This window comes from Porites lutea, chromosome 2 (genome assembly GCF_958299795.1).
Source record: "Porites lutea chromosome 2, jaPorLute2.1, whole genome shotgun sequence".
Taxonomy (NCBI): domain Eukaryota; kingdom Metazoa; phylum Cnidaria; class Anthozoa; order Scleractinia; family Poritidae; genus Porites; species Porites lutea.
This window is the reverse complement of record NC_133202.1, coordinates 53131980-53148975: the sequence shown is the minus strand read 5'-3', so window position 1 is coordinate 53148975 and position 16996 is coordinate 53131980. Positions and strand designations below refer to the sequence as shown.

General features: G+C 37.4%; 1 protein-coding gene across 5 annotated transcripts in view; it reads right to left on the bottom strand.

Annotated features, from left to right (window-relative positions):
• Positions 1-406: 406 nt before the first annotated feature.
• LOC140929019 (uncharacterized) overlaps positions 407-16996 on the bottom strand; it is a 38486-nt gene continuing 21896 nt past the window's right edge. The window contains exons 19-39 of one of the 5 annotated variants that reach the window (XM_073378832.1): positions 15734-15847; positions 15444-15557; positions 14230-14343; positions 13950-14063; positions 13516-13629; positions 13261-13374; positions 12850-12963; positions 12610-12723; positions 11547-11660; positions 10842-10955; positions 10579-10692; positions 10253-10366; positions 9982-10095; positions 9499-9612; positions 9170-9283; positions 7678-7809; positions 4348-4401; positions 3295-3379; positions 2506-2593; positions 1274-1333; positions 407-1074 (exon numbers count right to left, since the gene is read on the bottom strand). In XM_073378832.1, the coding sequence (XP_073234933.1) occupies positions 997-1074; positions 1274-1333; positions 2506-2593; positions 3295-3379; positions 4348-4401; positions 7678-7809; positions 9170-9283; positions 9499-9612; positions 9982-10095; positions 10253-10366; positions 10579-10692; positions 10842-10955; positions 11547-11660; positions 12610-12723; positions 12850-12963; positions 13261-13374; positions 13516-13629; positions 13950-14063; positions 14230-14343; positions 15444-15557; positions 15734-15847 (2207 nt within the window). In that variant the 3' untranslated portion in view covers positions 407-996. The remainder of the gene's footprint in view (positions 1075-1273; positions 1334-2505; positions 2594-3294; positions 3380-4347; positions 4402-7677; positions 7810-9169; positions 9284-9498; positions 9613-9981; positions 10096-10252; positions 10367-10578; positions 10693-10841; positions 10956-11546; positions 11661-12609; positions 12724-12849; positions 12964-13260; positions 13375-13515; positions 13630-13949; positions 14064-14229; positions 14344-15443; positions 15558-15733; positions 15848-16996) is intronic. The other 4 variants (XM_073378833.1, XM_073378837.1, XM_073378835.1 and 1 more) reach the window with 4 other exon arrangements.

The window sequence follows — 16996 nt, the reverse complement described above, 5'->3', positions numbered from 1 at the left end:
TCCGCTAATACGGACTCATGGCCCCCTCAGTGTCCGTATTAACAGTGTTTGACTGAGCTGTACCCGAATTCATTTCGTTTTTGCTTAGTTTGTTATCTGACCATCCCAGTTAACTAACTGGCTATTGGTTCCACTCCCAGGCAAATTCTTCAAAGCAACCAGCACATGCCATATTTGGAAGATGTAGGCCCATAACCTATCGCTTCCATGGTATATTGCTAGTTAGCCTGTAGACCTACAATTTTTTCTCCCTTTTTTTAGAACCGCTTTTAAATCCAACCAGTCCTCTCAACAGATTATCTGGAGAACCGTACGCGTCAGTGATGACTTGCCTGATAGAAACAAGAAACCTCTTTATAAAACGGACGTTCTCCTTAACCAGCAAAGGCTATCAAATACAAAAACAGTAACTAAAAGAAGTTTATTGGCAATGTAATTTTATATTGATTTGAGCCTAAAAGACAGTCTCTTTAATACCAAAACACTTAAACTAAAAGCTGTTTATTGACAATATAAATCGATATTGATTTGAAACTATATAGACAGTCATTTTAAAACAACTACAAGCAAATCGAAGCAGCCTAACTGAAGTAATAGAATACACTCAAATTCCGAGACATGCTGGCCAAGCTGTGTTTAAATGCAATATTTTAACGTTGATTCTAAAATTTGAACAGTGATACTGTTGAACAGTAAAACTAGAAAACTATGACTATTTTTCAGGTACAACTTTTTCTCAAAGAAAAAAGCTATTGTGGCATTACTGAGAATAATTTAATCACATACCCTGGTCTGTAATTTGTGATTGCGTTGTAATTCGTTACTTTGCAGATCAAAATATTTTAATATAACTAATTACACGTTCACAACTTTTCATTAATAAAACTTAAGAAAGGTTTTTGTCTAGCTAAAATCAGCTCAGCATAGATGCAAAAATTTGCTTGATTAACTAAAAAGGATTGAAGTGAGGACAAGGATTAAAACTTTTTCCTGCTGTCAGCATTCAACTTCGTCTTGGTACGGATCCGACAGGTAGAGTGGATTATCCATAGAGATTGCTCCAGGCTTGTTAGTCTATAACAAACCGAAACGAGAGAAAACAATTTATCCTTCCGCTCTCTAAAAGATGAATCTGATTCAACACACCAACTCCCAGTAAAACTTTTATCCTTATCATTGTTCTAGGCGTATAAAAAATATATACTCGAAAATCGAAAAATATAAATGGCTATATTTCAAAGATTACATTAGCTCTGCTCATGTGACCGCTTACCAATATTCTAAAGTTGTCATCTGTTGCGAACATATTCTTTTCAATATCACTCATGAAGAACTGTTAGCAAAGGAAAGTAGTGTTAGGAACAAACTTAAGAAATCAATAACACATCAACTTTTCTAGGGCTAGTGTCTATAGCGTAAAGTCAAAAAAAAAAAAAAAAAAAGATATGAATCATTAAACATATTAGAAAGATGATGAAGAAGATGATTATCTTTGCCCCTGCTTTACTTTAAGTGCAGTTTTGCGCGCCATTCAAAGGAGCCTACTTAACATTTCTCTTTACCAGCGTTTAATGTTATTTTGTGATCAAAGTTCAAAACAACAAAACAAAACAAAACAAAAAATTCGCAAAGCAGTATATTGGAGTATACCATTGGAAATGTAGTTTTTACCGCCCAATAGCCTTTCCTGCACCTCAGACGCTCTTAACCTTCACAAATGGTTTGGTCGAGTGCGTGGGCCGACTGCAACGCAGGCTACCTAGTAATAGCATTGGCACCTACACACTTACGCATCTCTGTAATAAATTGGACATCTGCACATATATCGCGCTCGTATCATCTTAGGCTGTTATTCTTTAAGGCCCGAATCTTGACCTCAAATGCTTTGAATTTGTTACATAGAAATAGACGAAAAATCCGAGTGACGGCAATATTTGCTCGAACAGGCTATAGAACGAGGCGGACTTAATATTTTCATTTTCACCCTACCTCTCTCCCAACTCGGCAGCAGCAGTAATGTCTTACATGGGGCAAAATGTTGATTTAGCGGAGGGGCAAGTAATTAGTTATCTAAAATCCTATACTTCTCCGTTTTAGGAACCTCGGCGAGCGCACCGGTATAGTTTAAAAGGCATTTTTCTCACAAAGAACTAGCGTTGGTCTCTAGTGTCGTCTACATCCCACTCACAGCCACTTAGTGCATTGCATTGTTTTATTTCATATAAAAAGTATGCCAGATTCGTACTGAAAAAAACGCAAATCCCAAATCCTGAATCGTATTTTGTACTGGATTTTATGAATGCATTGCGTTTGTCAGGAGCCAATACTCCTGTTTTTGTGGATTACGTCAACTTAAATTCTTAATTTGGATTTTTTTTAACTAACGCAAAATTTTTTTTTGGTTTCAAAATATTTAGGATTTTCCCAAAAACGCATCCTAAGTTACAAAATAAATTTTAAGTTTTATATCAAATCATTCTATTGTTAATTTTATATTTAATTTACATCTTCTAGAGGTTGTTGTCCATCGTCCGTGTCGAACACAGGGTTCCCAACGCCTTTAGGCATACTTTCCAGTTCGTCTCTCCTTCTTCTATACATCAAAAGAATCAAGAGGATTGAGTTAGCAACAGTGTAAATATGCATCCCGCATCTTCGAGAAAAAAAATGAATGACAACAAAGCCGAACAAAGAAAGCAAAACAAAAGTCCAAGTTCAAACAAACTGAATTAGAGCGTTTCGCTACGGCGATCGATCAAAACAACAAGACAACAAACAAAATCTCTACTAAGCATCTCCACGGTCACGATTGTTTACATCTAAATGACAATTTAACAAAACAAAAAAGGTCGTTAAATTAAAATTCGTGAAATCGTCCGAGGATGCGTCCAGGAAAATTTAATGAAGTTACAATAAAACGAAGTTGCCAACCGTTTCGAGGTAGGAGGATATTGAAACATCAAAATTAGGAGGCCACGAGTTAAAGAAAGAAAGTGCAGCTTCACATCTGTTACTAAGGGTCTGTTTAATGAGAGGTGGAGCATCCCAGTACGGTGAGGTAACCCGCTTAGGTGGGGTAACCCGCTTGTCAATACAATGTCTCATTTTAATTTGATTACGTTTATATGATATACCAGAGCGACCCGTACAGGCGGGTTACCCCATTTGCCCGACCGGGTAACTTTCTCAGCCCGCGGGTTAAATAGTTTTAAGGAGAGGTAACCTGCATAGTCGGGATAACATTCCTTTTTTGAAAGCTAATGTTGTGAGCTGGGACTGGAGTTATAGACTTACTTTTTCCTCGCCTTAATAAAGTAGGCCAGCACAAGAGCAACAATGATTATTATGATCCCTGCAGCTACGCCGGTGCCAATGTACACTGCAAGAAAATAATCATAACCAACGGTTTTAGGCGTTTTTTTCGGTAATGAAAAACAATTAAATGAGATGTTTTCAATTTCTTTTACTTGATTCAAGTAATGCCCATTCTCTAATAATTTTTATGTACTACTATTGTGACTGATGTCAAGTAGTAAGAAATCGTAGTTTAGTTCAACCTTTCCACTTCGACAGTTTCAATAAAGAATGAATAAAATGGTCGAACTTCTCGTTCTTGGGTATCTGGGCACCGGGAGATCCAGCACCCAGCTAAAAGAGTAACTTCTTGCTGTACGTGTGTTGTGATCTCATTCGTTCATAAGCACTTCAAGCTTATCCAGCAAGGCCAACCACATGGTGATAGAGATAGATCATAACACCGCGCTCTAAGTTCCCTACTCTTTACGAACTGTGTGTGGTTTCATTAGCGCCAAGAAGATTTTAAATGAGCAAAGGTTTGTGGAAAGGGACTTACAGTTTATCATCCTTATTCAAGAAGTCTAGCAAGTCTAACTGTTTCCATATTCTACTACAAAAAACGGTTTTTCCCCAGTTTTATAAAGAACCTGGGTGTTGTCAAAGCCAGGGCTTCACTCCGCCGCCTCCCTCTCGACAGAACGGTGCTCATTCAGTTGGCCTAATTGGGCGGCGGTTAACCGACCACGACCACTCTCTGGGCGGCCATTTAAAATTTTCCTCCGTATTTCTCGTTCCGAAGCGACCACTTGAGATCTATCGATAACAACGGCCCAACACACAGACGACGTAACCAATTTTGTCCTCTCCTTACTACGATGTAAGCTCGCTGTGTGTAATAGATAACTCCAAGATCAGAGTCTTTTAGAGAAATAAAGTACGACTTTTTTAAGCCACAAACGGGAGGTTTATATGTGATAGCTGTTAATTTACGCGATTTCAACGGCCCTTCTCTGACCATGTTATCACTAGCAGAATAACAGTGGTTCTTACTTGTGTTTTTCTGGCCCCCTCTTTGAGCAGCAACAGTTGCTTCAGGTACAAATTCTGTGGAAACCAATAAATAATAGTTCATTGATAAGGGAAATTCTATAAGACTGATCTATAAAATGAATGTGTATTGTTGGGGTGCTGAAGAGGTAGAGAGAAGAGAAAAGCAAAACAGGGGGTTTATTGGCTTCTCTTGGTAATTTGTTGTTACACCTTCTTCCTGAAACTTATGAAGAAACCAGCTTCAATGTATCATGAGCTGGGTTACATTTCGATAGTAATAATAATAATAATAATAATAATAATAATAATAATAGTACGACTGGGAAAGAAAGGACACGCCCTTGATCTGCGCATGCGATGTTCAATTTAGCGTGGATCACGCAATACGGTGTGTCAGAGCGGCGGATTCACTATCCAGCGCCATAACAAACTGCGCGACTTGGAAGCAGAGATGCTAAGGATGGTCTGCAATGATGTGGAAGTAGAGCCGATCCTTCAGGAGGTCACTGGAGAGACATTAAATCATGGCGCTAACAAAGCCCGTGATGCCCGTTTGGATATTCACGCTCGAGGTTTTTGGGAGAGACAGAGATCTGCATTCTTCGACGTTCGGGTGTGTCGCCCTTATGCAGACTCTTACAGAGACTTGACTCCTACGCAAATCTACAAGAAGCATGAGAATGAGAAGAAGAGGCAGTATGCGGAAAGAGTAATGGAGATCGAACAGGGAACGTTTACTCCCCTAGTTTTCAGGACCACAGGTGGAATGGCGGATGAGTGTGTTAACTACCACAGCAGACTTGCGGAGCTGATCGCAAATAAGAAGGGAGAAAGTTACTCAAGCGCAATTTCCTGGATAAGAGCTTAAATACCTTTCGCCATCGTACGCTCTGCGATACTATGCTTGAGAGGCTCAAGATCCAGAAGACGACAGCTAGACTTTATCGACTCAGATCTACAGATCGAAATTATTAGAGCCTGCCCGAATTAACTAATTGATTATTATTATTATTATTATTTATTTATTTATTTATTTATTTATTTTTGTAGGAACTTTTTTCAATGAATCAGGAATTTAGGAATACAATATTTTATTCTTTTTAACTTGTTTCTTTTAAATATCAGAGACGGATGATTCTCTTTTGTAAGGACTTAATTTAACATCTGGACCGCCTGCAAGAGTTATTGATCGCATCTAAGCCGCAAGGAATGTATTTGGGAATCGTTATTGAAACAGTGTATTTTTTATGATTTATATAATTCTTAATCTTATATAGTGCTTAATTCTTACTTCAAATATTTCTGTAAATTATGTGTACACATTTTTAAAGTTGAATAAAATAATAATAATACGAATTAGTATGTGTAATCAAATGGTGACGAGTGAAATTAGGGAATAATTTCACGCGCGTTTTGTCCAAATCTTAATAATTTCCCTCGCCTTTAAAGGCTCGGGAAATTATTAGGATTTGGAGGGAAATTATTCCCTTAATTTCACGAGTATACCGTTTGATTACCTACTAATATCATGGGTGACGAATTACGTTAGCAATCTTAAATTCTTGACATGTTTATCCTGGATCGTATCGATCGAGAACTCTACTCTCTCAAATGTTTAGACCTCAGATTTGGCTTATAAAGTTCAGAATTTTTCAGACTTTTTCGGCAAAATACCTGTTAGAATCCTTCTTGATGTTCTCTTGTGTGTTCAGGTTTTCTAAAGCGTCTTTTTGTGCCCTGACATCTTCATTCACGGCATTTTAAAACTTCGTCGCCATCTTGACACTGAGACGTACGGAAGAGTTGCCATGGCAGTTTTGTAAATTCACATTTGAAATTACAAATTAACGCTGAAATTTCGCGCCAAAATTAAGGAGTAATTCGTTACCTATGATATTATATTACTAATTATTATTAATAATTAATAAACAATTTTATTCAACTTTGAAAATATGTACATAATTTAGAGAAATATTTGGAGAAAGAAAGAATTTAAAGCATTATACATTAAAACATTCCCTGCGGCTTAGATGCGATCAATAACTCTTGTAGGCAGTCCAGTGTTCTAAATTAAGTCATGACAAAAGAAAATTATCCGTCCCTGTTATTAAAAAGAAACAAGTTGAAAAGAATAAAACCTCGTGTTAAGACTAATTCGGGCGAGCTCTAATGTTTTCGATCTGTAAATCTGAGTCCGAGTCATTAACAATAATAATAATAATAATAATAATAATAATAACAATAATAATGTTATGTGAAGTACATGAGCTATCCAACAATCTAGCGGGAAAATAATGAAGTGGATACAGATACCTTGGGATTCTAACCCTAGATAAAATGAAGGACGAAGAAATGAAACGACAGCTCAAGAAGGAATATAAGAGACGCGTCAAGTTGTTTCTGAGCTCAAAACTTGACGGAAGAAACAAGGTCATGGCAATCAATACATGGGCGGTTGCCATGCTGCGGTACGGAGCAGGAGTTCTAAAGTGGACAACAGAGGAGTTGGACGGAAAAACTGGGAAGGTGATGACCATGTATGGTGCACTTCACCGTAAGAGTGATATTTACAGTCTTCATACTGATGCCAAAAGGAAAAGATGGGCGGGTTTTGATAAGTTGCTTAAGATGTATCCAGGGCGAGGAGATCAGTGTTGGATGGTAGGGTTAGAAATAGCAATGGGGGGCAGTTGCTGAAGACAGTGAAAACATCTGGAGTGGTACATTTGGAAGCAGAAGAAGAAGAAGCGAAATAATGAAGGGAAAAGAAAATGCTTGGACAGTTGCTAAGGCAACTGGAAAAAAGAGGGTTTTGAAATCAACGGAACATGGAATTCAACACTGAAGTTCTCGAGTGCGACCTAAGAACAAGCTTTGAGGACGAATTATCATGTAGACAATAGTGTAGAATGTGCCACATAAAGGTGAAAGTGTAACCCATATCATTAGTGAGTGCAGCAAACTTGCGCAAAAAAAGGATAAGAAGAGACACGACAATATCACCAGAATGATTCATTGGGAATGTGAGGTGTGAATGGTTTAGGCAGGGCAGGCTGGATACTTGGGATAAATAATTATGATAAATCACTACATCTATTCACCCAGGGGTTCTCCCACCAACCACACAGCCCAAGAAGGAAGAACTTTAGCTGCAGAATTCCATCATATTCAATTTTTTCCCAATTAATTTATTATCTGTTGTTCAGATAGCAGATGGGAAATACGAGAATACAAACATCTTTTGATGTAGAAGGAAAGCGTTACCAGATATTTATTGAAATGAAAGAGATTGGTCTTAGTCTAGAGAGAGTCGAATTGGTAGTCACTTACCGCAGTCCGCAAGGGGGCCTTCTTCGTCCGAATAATCAAGACAATTTGGAACACCATCACATACAAGGCTGGCTTCTATGCACTCGCCATTTTTGCATCTAAATTGGTCATGCTCACACTGGGCAGGTTTGACTGTGATGAAAGTTTAAAGAATTATTGTCAAAGTAATAAATCCTTCAACACCTGAAATATTTTAGGAATTTTTATTGCCTTATGACCAATCACAGCGAAGAACAGAACTAGGCGAAAAACAACTAACTACTGTTCCTTTCTGTCGTTTAGTTTTCCCACGCCTGATTAGCTCTTGTCTTGCAACAAAATAACATTCTGGAAATACTTCTGGTTTCTGCAGTTTTATAAGTTTCATGGTAACATAACTGAACTATTTCTTTTGCAGGTAGAGTAAACATAGATTTGCTCTGGTCTGTAATCTCCTTCCACCTCAAAGGGTACCGAGAATCAACATAGAAGAGATTTTTTCATCCACAAATTGAAAATTAGAACTACACTTGTAGCCGTACTTCTAGGTGCTGGGAACTGGTCTTCCAAAATCGTTTACGGTAACGTTTTTCTCCTCGATGTTCGTGAAGTTTAAGCGAAATCTGTAAGAGCGTTATCGAGTCATATTAATTTCGGGTGCAGTTTTTATGGTTAAAAACACGATAAAAACTAGACAATATTGATATTCGGTCGTCATATGTGGAAAACGACGGGCTTTGAAATGCAATTTTAACTCATGCTAGTTTCAGTATTTTTTTAACGTGTGTGAAAGGTGATGGGGATAGCTCTAGCCGACTGCTAGAAAAACCCTATCAAGCCACCTTAAAAGATGCAATAATTCACTTTCTTTTGCTGGAAAAACGTTCGATCAGTTATTGTTGCACTGCGCTAAAACCCCAATCATGGATGCAGAATAATTAACAGGATTTTTGAAGGATAGTAATTCTGAACGAACCAACAAAAACGTTACCACGAAAAGTATTCTACCTCCTCCGGAATTCATATTGCACAACAGCAATAGCAATCGTGCATAAAAAGCCGTCATAAATTAAAGCTCTTATATGAGAAAAATTTTTGGCCGTATCATAGTCTTTCACAAAGTAAAATGGTGTGAAGGATGGGAGAAGGCTTTCAAATGAACCACGGAAGTCATTCCGTCCAAATTTACACTTTAACTTAAAAACACGTTCTACAGTTTCCTTCGTAAAAAAAAACTTATGATGCTGCAGTTCCTCCCTTGAAAGCCAAGTGGGCATGCGCAAGTATAGTTCTTCACATCATCTATGCGTGTTGCATTGTTTACACACGGATAAGGATCACAGTCATTAGTGTCTGAAATAAACGACAACAATAACGACGAAAACAGAATTTATACGATAAAGACGAATTTCGCTGGTCTATCGAATGTAAATGTATTCCAATCCATCTTCAAAACGTTCCCGTTGACTAATAACTTGAAACGGGTGTTTATTAATGTTGTTTAACAACTTACCGATGGCGCAGGTCTTTCCTTCAAAGCCAGGTAGGCAAACGCAAGTGTAGTTGTTCACTCCGTCAACACAAGTTCCGTGGTTTTCACACGGGCTGGGATAACAGTCATCAATATCTGATGAAATACCAAAAAGCAAACACTTTTACGGTGCTCTTTCGAAAGTAAATGAGCTCTATTACTTCTTGAAAACATTTCCATTGGCTGATGAATTAATAAGATGTTTATGAAAATTGTTACAGAGCTTACAGTGTACTATTGGTGCAGTTTTTTATGACTTTTACTGTGCTCTATCGGACGAAAATTTGCTCCGCGGCACCTTAAAAGCTTACCGATGGTACAGTTCTTTCCTTCAAAGCCAGGAACGCAAGCACAAGTGTAGCTATTCACACCGTCAATACATGTTCCTTTGTTTTCACAAGGGCTTGGATAACAATCATTAATATCTAAAAGAAAAAAACAACAACAAAACGCGCACTTTTCATAAGAAGAAACGTCCATTACTTAAGAAAATTTAGTGTTGTCAAGGATGGAAGAACCTACCGCCAAAAAAACAAACAAAAAAACAAAAAACAAACATTCTAAAGATTAAATAAATAAATAAATAACGATTTGCAGGTAGCACATCCACATAGTGGTTCTTCGTCTACCTGATTCCTGGTCGAATTGGAATTTGGAAATGTTGGCTTTTGAGGAGAGGGGAAAACCGGAGTACCCGGAGAAAAACCTCTCGGAGCAAATGAAAGAACCAACAACAAACTTGACCCACAAAGATTTCTTCATAAAAACTGACATAAAAGAAAAACAGAACTCACTGATGGTGCAGTTCCTCCCTTCAAAGCCAGGAGAGCATGCGCAAGTATAGTTATTTACACCATCTATGCATGTTGCATTGTTTACACAGGGGTAAGGATCACAGTCATCAGTGTCCGAAAAAATGCAAGAAAAACAGACTTAACATAATAAACATAATTTTTACTGGTCCAGCGGACGTAAATGTCCTCCATTTCAGCTTTAACCTGTTCAAAGCGATTCGGTTGGGCTAATGAGTTGAAGCTGTGTTTATTAAAGCTATAAAGAACTTACTGATGGTGCAGTTCTTTCCTTCAAATCCAGGTACGCAAGCGCAAGTGTAGTTGTTCACACCGTCAATACATGTTCCATTGTTTTTACACGGGCTGGGATAGCATTCATTAATATCTGACAGGAAGCCAAGAGGCTCAATATTAACAATACGTTTAAAAAGTGATTCCATCGGCTAATGAATAATTTACTTTTTTATGTTCGTATTTTTTCAAAAAAAGAAAAATATGTCCATTGAAACGTTTACATGGAGAAATTGCCCTTTTTTAAATAAGAAAGTGAAATATGAAGGGTGGAAAATCTATTTGGGTATCACAGCGTACACTTACTGATGTTGCAATTCCTCCCTTCAAAGCCAGAATGACATGCGCAGGTATAGTTATTCACACCATCTATGCATGTTCCATTGTTTAGACACGAATAAGGATCACAGTCATCAGTGTCTGACAAAAAGCAACAAAAATAGACTTAACTCGACAATTGTTAATGGCGTTGCGGACAAACTTATTGTTCATAATAGCACCTTGAAAAAGTTTCCATTGACTGATAATTTATAAATAATCATGTTGATTAAGGTAGTTTTAAAACTCACTGATGTTGCAGTTTTTCCCTTCAAAGCCAGTTACGCAGGCACAAGTGTAGTTGTTCACTCCGTCAATACATATTCCATTGTTTTCACACGGGCTGAGATGACAGTCATCAATATCTGATGAGGTACCAAGAAGAAAAACCCTTTATCCGGTTGAAATAACTTCATTTTTTCATAAATTTATTAGACAAAAAATAAAATTAAAATAAATTGATAAAAACCGCTTTACTTGAACAAGGAATTCATTAGGCCCAAAATCTTCACGGAAACATTTATATGATTAAAAAATGAGAAGTATGTATGTCATTATAATGTTTTCAAGAGTAAAATTTTATGAAGAATGGGAGAATCAATGGAACTATGAAACGAGCCTCAATTATCATGGAAATTGGAAACCTATCAGACTGAATTTTTTTAAAATACAATGAAATTTAGTCTGACGTCAGCGCACACCGCCCGGACATCCACCTGTACAGACTCTCGGGGAGGGAAAGGAAGACTCTGCAAAGGAGGGGAGACCAAGCCATACGGCTTGCATTTGTCCTGGACAAAAGTTTTCAGGTGTAGAAATAACCAATAGATTTCCTCCAACAAAAACCTTGAAGAAAGCTTTTAGCTTGGTCACGCTTTTGTTCACTCTCCAGGACCAATAGAGCATCAACATAAAATACTCGTACTAAAATATTCTCGATTAACAAGCAAACTTACTGATAGTACAGTTCCTCCCTTCAAAGCCAGGCTGGCATGCGCAAGTATAGTTATTCACCATATCTGTGCATGTTCCATTGTTTACGCACGGGTGAGGATCACAATCATCAGTGTCTAAAAAAGGAAGAAGCAGGAGTGACGCAATGATAACAATATATACTGTCCCGACGACTGATGAATTAAAAAAAAAAAAAAAATATTTATTAAGGTTGTTAAAGAGCTTACTGATGGTGCAGTTTCCCCTTAACTCTATCGTTACATGTCCCATTGTTTTCACATTAGCTGGTATATCCGTGAATATCTGATAAATTGCTTTGGTACTTAATTTTGCGATTTTTGTAAGACGGCATTTCGCGGGGGTTTGTTTTCGCGATTTCGAAAGGCAAATACAGAAACTGAAAGCGATTAAAGCGATTAACTGAAAGCGTTCTCAACTTGATTTTATTTTTCAAACGCCTGCACTTATTAAAATATCGAGATAAAAAGAAACAAGCAAAATGCATTTTGACGTCATTCCACAACAGAAGACACAGTCAAAGAAAGGAACTTACCAGTTAAACCAATAATTTGTCGGTATGACACATATGTATAACCTGTACAGTATAGGCGGATTCATCGTGACGTCACTGTTGATATTTTTTCTCTTTCGCATACGAATTCAGCCATAGAAGATGTAGCTGTATATACCGATTAGGTTCAAAAATTAATGGGGTTTCTGCAGCTCTTTGCAATCAGTAACAAAGAAAATATTAGCAATTAAAAAGTGCAAAATTACTGGGTGGCAAAACGTTAACGTCATATATTCTTTGTAAATTTGGGATTTTTCAAATTTTCAGAGATAACTGAAATTGTTATGCTCTTTCAGTAATCAGAAATTTCATTTTATTGGCTTCATCAGATAATGATAAGCCTATGCTAATTAGGCAAAAAATGTAAACAAGGATTCGCCCATATGTGTCGTAGTTATTAAGTGTTATTTGTTTTTTGGTGACCTCAATTTTCTGTAGTAATATGTGTGCGTAGTAAAAGCCAAAAAAAAAAAATTCCTTAATAGGTAACTTACTGATGTTGCAGTTCCTCCCTTCAAAGCCAGGGTGGCATGCGCAAGTATAGTTATTTACACCATCTATGCATGTTGCATTGTTTACACACGGGTAAGGATCACAGTCATCTGTGTCTGAAAAAAGGGTGAAAACAATTTTGAATGGTCCAGTGGACGTTATTGCGCACCACAGCACCTAGAAAATATAACTGATGACTGATGAATTCAAGGTTTGTTTGAAAGACTTGTTTAAGAGCTTACTGATGGTGCAATTCTTTCCTTCAAATCCAGGCACGCAAGCGCACGTGTACTTGTTCACTCCGTCAATACATGTTCCATTGTTTTCACACGGGTTGGGATAACAGTCATCAATATCTGATGAAATACAAGATGCACACAAATTACGCGATTGCACCCTATATCCAATGTAAATACTTAAATAAACAAAAAATAATAAATAAAAAAAACAAAACCACAAAAATTCCTTTGCCTTGGGTAAATTTTCTATTTAAAGTGGTAAAAAGGGAGAAGGAAGTGTGGACCTGTCAACGAAAATACAATGGGAACTGTTTTTTTTTTCTTTTTTTGTAATAAAATGAAATCGTCCACACTAAAAATTTAAAGATAAGTTAAAACACCCACTTTCTAAATACCTTCATAAAAAATACTTACTTATAGCACAGTTCCTCCCTTGAAAGCCAGGGATACATGCGCAAGTATAATTATCTACACCATCTATGCATGTTCCATTGTTTACACACGGGTAAGGATCACAGTCATCAATGTCTAAGAAATAGACGAGAAAACAACGAAAAGAATTTTTATTGGTCCGACGGACGTTATTGTGTACGCCAGCACCAAGAAAACATTTCTTCTGACTGATAAATGAAACATATGTTTACTGAACAAAGTTTTTTAAGAGCTTACTGATGCTGCAGTTCTTTCCTTCAAATCCAGGTACGCAAGTGCAAATGTAGTTGTTCACTCCATCGATACATGTTCCATTATTTTCACACGGCTTGGGATAACAATCGTCAGTATCTGATGAAATACCAAAATGCACACAAATTACGCGATTCAATAAGCGCTTCTTTTGATGCGCGTATTTTTTTTAGTAAATATTTATATAATAAATAACCTAATAAAACAGAATAAAACTATAAGAGTTCCTTTCGACGGAAATTTATCGTTTACTAGAGTGCATGTTATATTTAAAATGGTTAAAAAGGGAGAAGGACTTTAGGAAGAACCTATCACTAGACCTACGAAGAAAACTGTTCTCTACTGTAACAAACGCCCAAACTCATATTAATTTTAAGTTAAAAACGCCCATTTTTAAATATCATAATAAAAAAGCTTACTGATGCTGCAGTTTCTCCCTTCAAAGCCAGGAGGGCATGCGCAAGTGTAGTTATTCACATGATCTATGCACGTTCCATTGTTTAAACACAGGTAAGGATAACAATCATCGGTGTCTGAAATAAACCAAGAAAAAAAGACAACTTCAGGTAGTCGATTAACGGACAGAGCAGGAGACAGATTTGGATAGACCTTAATACACGACTACTGCAACTTGAACATGTTCCCGTTGGCTTTTGTGATCTGAAACTGGTTTTAAGTAAAAACTGTTTAAGAACCTACCTATGGAGCAGTTCTTTCCTTCAAATCCAGGTACGCAAGCGCAAGTGTAACTGTTTACACCGTCAATACATGTTCCATTGTTTTTACACGGGCTGGGATAACAGTCGTCAATATCTGATAAGAAGAAAAGTTGCATACAGTTCATACGATTAATTATAGTCTTACAAACTCATGTTTAAAAGAAAAAAATGTTGGAAAAGACATTTTTTTACTATTGGGCATTATGAACTTTCATACTTGAAGCCTACTGGAATCTTTAACATGGGTAAGAAAGTATTTATTAACAGCGGTGCTACACGTGCGCGCCAGCATAGCCTCGTACCTAGGAAAATAAAAAAAACGACCGACCGACCGTCCGTCCGTTCTCACCACAGGCATACCAATGTAAAATAACTTAATCAACAGGTATGGCAATCTAAATGCAACTAGAGGTTATTTCGGCGGGAAATCACATAGTCAACAGAGTCTCGGAAGCAGAGACAACCATTAAAAGAGTCAACGAAGACAAAAACGGAATCAGAAAGTATTAAGCTTAGATTATTTGTCATGCCCACAAATTTAGGTTATAGAGAAAAAGGAAGCGAGAAAAAAGAGAAAGTAGGCGACAGGCCAGCGAAGCTCAACGAGAAAAAGAGCGAGAGAGAGCTACAGCGAGAGATCAAAAGCAAAGGAGACATTTTTTGTTGGAAGAACAACATGGAAATTTTGTAGCGGCGGTGAGAAAATGAAAATGCTAGCGGCCACCAAGGTGAGCGGCAGTAAAAAAAGTGAACAAAAGGTACGACATTTCCTTCATAAAACTTGTAGCTAGGAAGTTTCTGGAATGTTCACGTTGCAGTCGTGCAAAACAACGGCAAAGAAATGTACAAAAAAAAGTGTGCTGCACGAGCAAAGTGCTTTTTTGGTAATTAGATTCATTGTTGTTTTTTCACTAATCTCGTTGCCTTCGCCGCTTATAGCATTACACAATTTCATATTTTCCTTGAGGAAACTATAAATTTTAAATGGGAAGCTTCCCTTTTAGCCCTGGCTAAATCTATAGATTAATCTTCTATTCAAGAAGGAAAAAATTTCAGCTGGCCAAACAATCACGAAACCTACAAAACCGATGATGTATTAATTAAAATAACTTGAAAAAAAAAAAAAAAAAAAAAAAAAAAAAAAACACACAAAGGCGTTCTAAACCTTCTCTCGTAAAAAAAACAAACACTTACTGATGCTGCAGTTCCTTCCTTCAAAGCCAGGAGAGCATGCACAAGAATAGTTGTTCACACCATCTATGCATGTTGCATTGTTTACACACGGGTAAGGATCACAGTCATCAGTGTCTGATAAAATACAAACAACAACAACAACAACAAAAAAGACTTTACACGATTGAGACAACTTTTACTTGGCTAATAGGGAGGGAACTTATCGTGTACAAAAAAAACCTGGAAACATTGCCATTGACCGATGAATTAAATGCGTTAAATAAAGCTCCTTACATTTCTTAGGAACTTACTAATGGTGCAATTGTTTCCTTCAAATCCAGGTACGCAAGCGCAAGAATAATTGTTCACTCCGTCAATACATGTTCCATTGTTTTGGCAGGGGCTAGGATAACAGTCGTCAAAATCTGAAAAAACATCACAATTACATATCAAGATCGATGTTCTTATGCGTTCATGTCTTTGAAATATGAAAAACCTCTTCGGTTGCAAATCTGAAAGAACCTTGCAGTGAACTTGCATATTCAAACCGCACTTGTAGTTTTTACGTCGGTAAAAAAAACGTCCGTCTAATTATGATCTTTTAAGGGGCACCTTCAACTAGTGTGCATTGCGGTCGTCCACTTCAACGAAATAATTTGCTGCAATACGGAAGTTACGAACGTTCTGATATTGTTTGAAAATCGGATTATATCTTTGCAACCTAAGCAAATAGCAGGCTGTGATACCCTTCTTAAAAGAAACATAGATACAATCCTGTTATCAAACTCAGGAATCACGTTCGTAATTTCTGTCTTACAGCAAACGATTTCGGTGAAGTGCACGACCGCAATGCACACTGGTTGAAGGTGCCCCTTTAAGATAGAAAAATGGAGTGAGCAATGACGAAACCTTTTACTGAACCCGACGAGGCAGTTATCCCGTTCGTTCGTTAACGGTCGCTGCCATTTCTAAGGCACTTAGAAACGTTTTGACCTGTTATTGAGAGTGTTTCTATTTGAACGAAAGAAAATCGCAACCTAGGGTCGAACCCGGACCTTTTGCATCCCTCTCTCCCGTACCGTTTCACTACCATATTGACCAGCCAAGATTTCGAAAAATTAAGTACATAAGCTATTGTATGCATAAAAGTAATATGAAAAAACTGGGTACGAATAGATGACCCTAACTCTTTCTATAACTTTTAACGTCAATTCAACTTGAGCTTCAAGGTCGTCCTTTCTAAGAATATTCAGAAAACAAGAGACTATAAAGGGGACAGAGAGGCCATCCCCCATATACACCCTATTCCATAGGTAATTCGTCTCGAGTTATTTTTAACACCACAGATCTCAAGGGGGATTAGACAACAGCCAATCACATAGCGCGAATGTGTTCCGCGTGGATGACCCACGCTGAGAGCCACGCGTCCTTCACGAAATGACGCAGAACAAAATGGGGGAAGACGCGGAAAGCGATTTTGCTATTCCTTTTGTCGACGAAAACGACTACAGCGAGATTTCTACGAAAGCTGTGTCAGCGAAACTGAAATTAAAAAAGAATCGCCCTTCCTCTCT